At 38.0% G+C, this 9,620-nt stretch overlaps 1 protein-coding gene across 1 annotated transcript; it reads left to right on the forward strand.

Moving 5' to 3' along the window:
* The first annotated feature begins 2,977 nt into the window (after window positions 1-2,977).
* On the forward strand, window positions 2,978-7,762 carry LOC108166200 (cell surface A33 antigen-like). The gene is made up of 7 exons (XM_017304124.1): window positions 2,978-3,187; window positions 4,066-4,211; window positions 4,283-4,505; window positions 4,597-4,761; window positions 5,564-5,680; window positions 5,770-5,905; window positions 7,012-7,762. The coding sequence occupies exons 1-7, from the start codon at window positions 3,148-3,150 to the stop codon at window positions 7,457-7,459; spliced, it is 1,275 nt and encodes a 424-aa protein (XP_017159613.1). The 5' UTR covers window positions 2,978-3,147; the 3' UTR covers window positions 7,460-7,762.
* Window positions 7,763-9,620: the final 1,858 nt, after the last annotated feature.

The following is a 9,620-nucleotide window of genomic DNA, read 5'->3' on the forward strand; positions in this document are numbered from 1 at the left end:
GCGTTAGATGATAAAGTAACGATGCAGTTCAGTCGTAAGTTGACAAAATTAGTACAGACAGAAAAGAAACATAACTCAAAGTAACAGGAAGTTTATTTTGTTTTTTGTTAGAAAGATCAAGTACCACAGTATTGCACAAAAAAACCAAATTTGCACAGTTGCAAGAAAATTATGAATAAGCAAACCACAACAAGCTATGATAGTGAATAATGTGATCAGTTTTTTACATTCTGCCAGTTTCACTTACTTTCTTCCGCTTTTCACGCTCACCTATCATCTGAACACGAGAAACGAACCTTAAGCACAGGCGTTCACATGCAGTTCTAAACATAGGGTTTATTCTTGAATTGTTGTGTTTCTGTCCTGTGCAGCTTTCTGCTCAGGACCAGGTGTCAGTCATGTGAGCTCAAATCAGTCAAAACACGCTCATTTAACTTCTCCACAAATAATGTATTTACAGAAACCACAGAGTTCATGTACAAAACTGGCACACACAGGCTTTGCTGGCCTGGAGGACCAAAGTTAATGCTAAAGCTGAACAGACAAAAGAAGAAGTACTCAAGTTGTCAATCAGATAATTTGAAAACCTTTCATGAAGTTTGTTTTGTTGCATGATAATTTGACAGCATTGATTTCAATGAATCTAAGTAGATTGTAATTATATTCAATTGTAATAAATTATCTTTTTAGAGATGGGAAACCTTAAATTTGACCTGTTTTGTGTAGAAAAAAGGGGTTTCATGCACACCCCCCTTTACAGTTATTGGCTGTGAAATAAAGAGACACACACAATAACAGCTAAAAAAAAATTTGAACCTTTTAGAAAAGTTCAATATACTTTGTCACTCATTTCAGAAAGTCAAATTTATACCATGGCGTTTAAGGAGTAGTGGACCAAAATTCAAACCTGGATCTATAGGAAACATCTGACCTCTGTAAATGTAAACAAAGGTTTTTGCACCAAATGTGAAGTGCTTTTTTTGTTAAACAGATATTGATTGCAATAAAATGCTTTTTTTTATTATTATACAATGTAATTTTTTTCAGTTTTTTTTTTCAGATTCTGTCTCTCAGTGGTATCGGCAGTAGACATTATTCCATTCTTTGTAACTGGGAAAACTTGAAAAATTGACAATATATTAATCACTTTCCCCATCGCATTTTCAATATTCATTCATAACTGGGTATTTTATTTGTTGCTAAATTAAATGCAAAGCCTAACTTTTGAAACGAATGTAACATGTGGAACCACCAGGGGTCGCTCCCCCACATAGTGTGCTCGCCCAGGTGTGTTGGCCCACGCGTTTGTGATCAGGTTTGTGTGTGTTGTTTTTTGTTGTAAAGACAAAACTCTTTTAATTTGATTATACTAAGTCAGTGTTTGTGGTGTTTTTATATAGGGCCACATTTCATGTTTTGATCGGACGATTGCTCTACCTGGGCGTGCGGTTGGTCGACGCTGCAGGTAGGCGTTGTATATTTTTTAACTGGATTGAATTGCATGTTTTTAATTTCAAAGATTTAATAGGCGTTTGGTAATTTTTGTTTTTTGCAGTTGTCGCTGCACCGTGCTGTTCTTTTAGAGTTTGATTTTCTTTTTCCATTGTTTTTCATTTATTTTGTTTATCTATTGTTTTGCAAATACACATCCTCTTATTTTGTAATAATATTGTCCCTTTTTTACTGGTTGTTTTTATTGTACTATAAGTGGCCCTAACACAAACTGGAAAAAAAAAACTAAAGAAATGTTTCATAATTAATTGATTCATAAAGACAAACTGCTTGTGGTAAATAAATCTCTTTCCAATTCTTTGTTGGCCCATGATTATGATTTTGTACTAAAATGTGAAATTTGTCTTCCAAGAACACTTTATCACTTGCGAACTGCTGTCTGAATACTGCTACATATAAAAGAACTCGAGACAGATCAGTATTAAATATTTTCTTTCAGATTGTTCAAACACTGCGACAGACTGGCGACCTGTCCAGGGTGAACCCCGCCTCTCGCCCGGAACGCCAGCTGGAGATGGGCACCAGCAACCCTCCCGACCCCACTGAGAGACAAGAGTTTAAAGAAAATGGATGGATGGATTGTTCAAACATTTTAACTGCACGTCTATTGAGCTCCACCAGGGGGCGGTGCAGCACTCGCTACAGCCCTAATTTTCCCTAAGCTTTGTCTTCTACTCTGCAAGACATTAATTGTGTTCATCAGACAGGGTGTGGAAAGTTGTTCATATTATTCAAATTATTATGTAAAACCAAATCAACATGTAGTTGTTCATTTTCGTGTCTTATGGTTATCGAAGCATACAGAAGAACACTGTCTGATGATTTAAGAAAAAAATAAAATAAAATAAAAATTGAGCCTTTTTCATTAAAAAAAGAAAAAAAGATTGACCTCATCACACGTATAGCAACTGTGTAATATTTAGAAATATTCTTTACAGATATCAAAACCAGAGACCGCATTCTTTTAAATTCTTCCTTCCTGTTTTGCTGTGTCTGTTCTGGCACATCTGAGTCACTTTGTTTATAACCTGCCAAACCAGTCTGACCGGAAGAAAAAAAAAAAACTAACTTCTGTTTCTCAGTCGCGCACACAATGTTATGGCCGCAATACCATCTGCTAATCAGTCTTCTAAGGCTCCTAATATTTATCTGTCTTACAACATTATGAAGGCGATTCTTTCGAGATGAGGGAAGAAAACACATTTCTATTAAAATTATGGAGAGCATTAAGAAGCAACCCCCTGCTCACAATTCTCAAAACTGAATATCTTTACCAATTGAGTGAGAGAGAAACGTGAAAAAGAATAATATGTTCCCCTGCTTTCAACCATTTCGTAGAAACGAGGTTTCTTTAACGAGGATTCCTGACAAACTATCCTGGTGTATGTCATGACAAGCAGAAACCTGCGCGGTAGGCGGGACAAAAGAAGTCACCTACCGAGCAGGCTGTGTAGTGATTGGCCGAAAAAGCCGTCAGTCAAATCGGGGCAGTAGACGCACCCATCGGGCTCAACACGTTGGGAGTCTTTAGGTTTCTATGTAAATGAAATCCTTGGCGCTCGGCTTCCCGCTTTTCTTATTTGATTGAAGAAAATAGAACCGTGAGTTTGGTTGGATTAAATTACCACCTTTGCCATGGAAAGGAGAACTTCTACACTGGCCCTGCTTTGTGTGGGTGAGTATTCGTAAATGGGGAATTTGCTTGTTTCCTTGTGTTGGCTAATGACCACACCTGTTTGCGCACCTTCAGGATCAACTTTCTGAAGAAAAGAAAAAGAATAGAACATAGGACCTGCTCTCTTATTAAACTGTACTTTTTTTAAAACAATTTTTACTTAAATTTCTTCTTCCCCCAACAGTTTTACGAAAAACATTGTGTCAAGTAGCAGCTCTTAGAATCGACACTGTACATTTTAAAACACAAGGCCCAGCAGATCCTATTCAAAGCCTTTGGCCTTGTTTAAAACGTGCACGATTTTACATTAACAGCGATGGTTTGTCTAAAAACCATTTTGTTAAACGGTTTAACGAATGCGTTTGGCATTAATGACAAATTGAATTTATTTAATTTCCCTATGTGATCAATGAAGTATTTTGGAATTTGAATAACATTTTGAAATGAGCATTTTTGTCGATCATTTTGGAAAAGTAGAACATTGCACACTCTTATGATGCACTTGTTCCTTCTTTTAAAGGGACTTAGTTGGCTCTTGAGGCCTTTATTTGACAGACAGGAAGGCGGGTAGACATACCGCGATGGCGACAGGGTCAGGACTTGAACTTGTGACAACAGCACCAAGAACTAAGTCCTCCTTACCTATGGTCGCTCCACAGCCGCATCCCTTGTTTCAGTTTTTTTTTTTAGTTAAATAATTTAAAGCAAATCAACACGAAAATAAACGGTTGACTAAAATTGTGATTTGGTGTTTTTGTAAACTCGGAAGCAACTGCTGAGGCCTAATGAGGAGCTACTGTGTTGAGCATTGTTGCTGTTTATTCAACAATACATAACTGCATGATCATTGGAGTGACCATCTTTTTAATTTATTACAGTGTGGTCAGCTGTTGCTGCCATCAAGGTTGACATCCCTAAGGATCAGTACGAGTTCGCCAGAGGAGACAACATCACACTGCCCTGCACATTTCAAAGCGCTCTAAGCAGTCCAGCGCTGGCCGTTGTCACATGGTCTGATGAGGCCGTAAGTATCTCTCTGTCTGTTTTTCATTCGAATCAATTGACATATTTCTCTAATGCTGCGATTCTCAACAGAATGTGATAATCACCTACTATCATCCCAATGGAGTCACAGACATTAAACCAGAGTACCAGGGTCGGGTGTCTGTGGATGCAAACGTTAATGGTGGTACTGGGAAAGCTGACCTTAAGCTGTCCTCCATCACAATGGCAGACAACAAAAAATATGAGTGTCAAGTCCAGATCCCAAGGGATAATGTAGGCAAAGATGCTGACACAGCAGCATTGACTGTTCTGGGTAAAGCTTAATTTGCATTCTGGTCATTCTTTAAAAATGATTTCTCAAAGACAAATCATACCACTCTCTTTATCCTTCTTATTTTTTCAAGTGGCTCCATCTAAACCCATCTGCAAGATTGAGGGTACAGCATCGTACGGCCAAAACATCAGCCTCATCTGTTATTCTGAGGAAGGGTCTCCTCCTCCAACTTACAAGTGGAACAGTTATGATGCGCAAAACAATCCTCGTGTTCTTCCCCCCAAAACCACTGCTAGTAAGTATTTGGGACACACAGAAGCTACAAAAACACAAAGGAGAGTAAACCTCTGTAAAACAATTGTGGCCCTGAAAAAAAACAAAAAAAAAAAACAAGAAAAGAAACAAGAGATTCTCCCAAAATTGGTTTGTTGTTGATGTTTATATTTTGTTAATATTTTTTTTCCTCGTGAAATCATTAAACAGACAATTCAGTGGGAATTTAGACAATCAGGGTGAAATCAAATAAAGTTCAAATGTATCCTGAAAGATTAAAGTTTAAAGTAATCTAGTCATTTTAGCAACATATTACTTCTGATTGTAAGTATCAGTGTTTTGAAGTGGCACATCCAGAGTCCTGACTTGAATATGAATGCGTTAAAGATTATGACATTGAGGCCTTCCAACCTCAAAACATAGAAGCAGCACAAAATGGATTCCCAGATCATTTTGAGCTCCAAGTCGGCAACATGCAGTGATCCAAAATTACATATTATGTTGAAAACTTTGTATTTTAGTTAATGGAAGAAAAATGCAAACAGTTTGCAATTACATATTACGACAACTTTTTTAACACTTCTCTCATAGACACAGATAAGGAACCATTACACCGCTCTGCATCAGTGCACTATATGTTTATTAGAGTATTGTAGGTTGATTGCAACAGATGTCGTCGTCCCAGATTTTTAGAAGTAATACGACATGTTTCTATGATGTTGTGCACCCTTACATATAAGTAATAACTTCAGTATATTACTTATATGTATTATAAGTAATATACTTATATTACATCATTTGTTGCATTTGTGATTGTTTTTCAGAGGAAGGCACCCTGTCTCTGTACAACATCACCAAAGAGACCTCCGGATTCTACATCTGCATTTCAGAAAACAAGATTCGCTCAGCTTCCTGCAACCTCACAGTCACAGTCTTGCCACGTAATATGACCTTCTAACAGATCTGATCGCTGCAGCAATTAATTCTCCTGTGCGTTGTTGTTTCAACTCATCTTCTCTGATTTATGCAGCAACCATGATGAACATCGGTTCAACAGCAGCAATCATTGGAGCAGCCATCGTAGCTGTGATCTTACTGATCGTTATTATCTATTGCTGTTGCTGCCGAAAGAAGAATGACGACAAGGAGAATTATGCCATGGCACCGTAATGTTTTTTTTTTGTTTGTTTTTATTATTATTTCTCCCACGCTCTAGCTCTAAACGAAACATGCTAGTTATAAAACAATGCAAATCCAAAATGATGGACAAGATTCTCAACTGTCCCGGGCTAAGGCTGAGATTTGTCTGTTTGAGGTTGAGTATGTGAGCTGCTCACATCAGTGCGTTCAAACTTACAAGAAAATCAGCTTATAACTAGAAAGATAGTTTGACAGGAAACATTAGTACATTTTGATTAATAGGAATTAATTATGGCAAAAATGGAGAATATTGAAAGAAATTATAATTTCACAGTAAGGGTACGCTACAAGCTTTTAGTTTGCCTGGCAATTGCCTTCCTTCACTGTTCTGCTTGATTCTCATCTCCCTTCAGCTTTCCGGTCTTTCTGCCGTTGAAGTTGATTTCTTTGGTAGAATTTCAATTGGGCCAATCAGTGAGCAGAAGAAATAGTTGTAGGCAGTAAGGTTGATTTTCCGTGCTGTTTTAGAATTGTAGTATGCCTTCAGTTTGAAAATGGCAGAGAAGGAAGTGAACAAAGCTTTTCAGTTCATGTTGGTCGTCCTTCCAAATATTGAATTAACATTAACAACAGCTGTCTAGCTCAGCTCAGCACGTCTCTCTTAGCAGTGAGGGATAGTTTTTTGCAGTTCAGGCAATTTCTGGTAAGCTTTATATTATCAAACTGGCACATTTTATATTTCACAGCCAAATGTTAGTAATTTGGTAAAACTTAAAAGCTGTAAAATTTAAATCCTCCTCTCTGGAGTCCACGGTTACAGAAAGCAATTGGTTCTCAATAGCAGAGGGTCCAGACCCTCTGTACAAAGCAAAGCCTGGCTAGCAATAAATATATCTTTATACATTTACCAGTGATTATTACAAACCTTTTTGCCTTCACAACTAGATGGTATGTTTATCGTCCATTTGTGTATCATATATATATTTTTAAGGTTTTACAAAATTACAAGGATACATTTGCTACTTTTTTTTTCTTCAAAAGTACAACCAGCTTTGTCTAGCTCATCTTTTTGTGGACTGATAAAGGAGCTTATTCCCTCACCCTAAGTGTCTGACTGTTGTTTATTTTCCAGAGTTGCAGACGAAGAGTCTGTTCAAAATGGAGAGAAGAGCAAACATGATGATTCCAGTGTGAACAAAGCAGCTAATCCACGTGATGACTACGAGGAGAGGAGTGAACGCAACTACGACCGCCAAAGCGACTACGATGACCGCCGAAGCGACTATGACGACCGCCGAAGCGACTATAATGACCGCCGCAAAGACTACGATGATCGCCGAAGCGACTATGACGACCGCCGAAGCGACTATAATGACCGCCGCAAAGACTATGATGACCGGCGCAGCGACTATGATGACCGGCGCAGCGACTATAACGACCGTCGCAGTGACTACGATGACCGTCGCAGCGACTACGATGACCGTCGCAGCAAACCAGGTGACCGCAATGAGCGCTATGATGATGAGCGACGCTACAATGATCGCAGAGGCCCCCGCTCTGATGACCGCGACAGACCTTAGAGAAGCTGGATTGCAATTACTAGGGGGTAACCCAGCTAATGTGTTTTAAATCACCCATTTGTTTAACAGTTTTATATGTTTTTGTTTTTTTAACCCAAATGCACAAATTATTCCCAACTGGAATTTTTCCTGAGATTTTAAAACATGATATAGACTCTTTGGATTGTTCAGTTATCAATTATCGTACAAGAAGAGGAAATGGACCAGAACATCTTGTTGCAAATTACAAAGTGTTGTCCAGTCTGTTTTGAAATGTAGTTTTTAAAGAGGCAGTATTATGTAAAATAAATCTTTTTAGCTTTACATCATGTCATGATGTTATTCCCTCATCAAAAACATACCTGGGGTGTTGTCTTGATTCTTTCAAAATCCTTTAATCTCAGTGACAACCATTCAGCTGTGCAAAATACCAGGGTGGACCGAGCCCCATATACGAGGCGCAGCTCCTCCTCAGAGCTGCAGCTTCCAAACTTCCACCTCACTGGGCACGACATCCCCCGCTCAGCTCCTTCAGACTAGCCAGCAGAAATTGGCAAACACCTGAGAACTGCATCTGCTGAGCTCATTATACGAGTTAAGAGCTCAGTGCAACGCTGGTAAAAGCATTGTGCTATAAAATGGCACTATGTACCTGGAAAATGCATAATACTGCCTTTTTAAATTATACCAAATATTTATTATATCTGTATGCCAAATCCAGATGATAAACACATTAGGAGGTGGACAACATTTCACATACCCACCAGATAAAATATATATTTTTAAGATTACTGCATATTATTTAAAGTGCCTATCAAGTTCCTAATATGTGTTGAGCTAATTATAGTAAATGGTAGTCTTCACAGGATTTTATGTCAAATATCTGGTGTACTTTGAAAAATGATCCTCCTTAGAAATGAAATGTAAATATGCTTTGATGCTTACCTTGTTCTTTCTGAGCTATATATACATTATATGGGCTGCACAGTGGTGCAGTTGGTAGAGCTGTTGCCTTGCAGCAAGAAGGCTCTGGGTTCGATTCCCGGCCCCGGTCTTTCTGCATGGAGTTTGCATGTTCTCCCTGTGCATGCGTGAGTTTTCTCAGGGTACTCCGGTTTCCTCCCACAGTCCAAAAACATGACTGTCAGGTTAAATGGTCTGTTTAAATTGCCCCCAGGTGTGAGTGTGTGTGTGCATGGTTGTTTGTCCTGTGTGTGTCTGTGTTGCCCTGCGACAGACTGGCGACCTGTCCAGGGTGACCCCGCCTCTCGCCTGGAACGTTAGCTGGAGATGCACCAGCAACCCTCCTGACCCCACCAAGGGACAAGGGGGTGTAAAGAAAATGGATGGATGGAGATATATATATATATATATATATATATATATATATACATACGTATGTAATGTGTTTTGATTTTTATAAAGACTGAGTTTTTACATTCAGTTACATTTTAAGTTGTTTCTGTTTGATCACATTCCAGTCAGAGATTTTGTTTTGTACAAATACAAAGGCTGTCATGAAATGCTGCCAAATGTGTGCAAGATGATCTATGCAATTAGATTAACTGGTATTTTAGTCTTTTTCTTTTTTTGAATACTTTTTCATTTTATCTTTTGTAGTACCTTTAAACATCTGCTTCTGCTGGGTATAAATATTTGTCATTTCCAAGATGTAGTTATTTAAAAGACAACCTTCTCGGCAGAGATCATGTCTTTTATCTTGGTGCTTTTTTATGCTTACTTGGTTTATTTTGCACAAGGCTAAAAGTGTATCTGTATATAAGTGTAATTTTCTTTTTTTTTAACCACAATAATGTTAAAATGGAACTTTCTCTTATGCTGGTTGTTGGTTTAATGATGCTCGTCCTATTTTCTGTTATAATAAACCTCTACTACAAAACTCGATCTACAAAAATTATTTCAATCTGAATGTGTGGTGTACATTTTGAAATGGATATTTCACATGCTGTACTGTTTTGCTGTTAACATTTATTAAAGATTTCTCTTGGAAAAATTTGAGTTGTTTGTTCCACAAAATAAACAGGACATTTTAAAATCCTGTCACTAAATGGCGACAGCATTTTTTTCAACATTTATTTTTGCAGAATCCACAAGGATTTAGAAGAGCTGCTTGATCCAAATCTACAGCTCTGGAAAAAATAAAGAGCCCACTGAAAAAATG

This window comes from Poecilia reticulata, linkage group LG3 (assembly GCF_000633615.1).
Source record: "Poecilia reticulata strain Guanapo linkage group LG3, Guppy_female_1.0+MT, whole genome shotgun sequence".
Lineage (NCBI taxonomy): Eukaryota > Metazoa > Chordata > Actinopteri > Cyprinodontiformes > Poeciliidae > Poecilia > Poecilia reticulata.

Bases quoted from the DNA above. Each gene is read 5' to 3' on its own strand.
- LOC108166200 (XM_017304124.1), top strand. From the start codon at position 3,148: ATGGAAAGGAGAACTTCTACACTGGCCCTGCTTTGTGTGG. The intron at 4,506-4,596 runs GTAAAGCTTAAT...TATTTTTTCAAG, and splicing joins AGCAGCATTGACTGTTCTGG to TGGCTCCATCTAAACCCATC. The intron at 5,906-7,011 runs GTAATGTTTTTT...TTTATTTTCCAG, and splicing joins GAGAATTATGCCATGGCACC to AGTTGCAGACGAAGAGTCTG.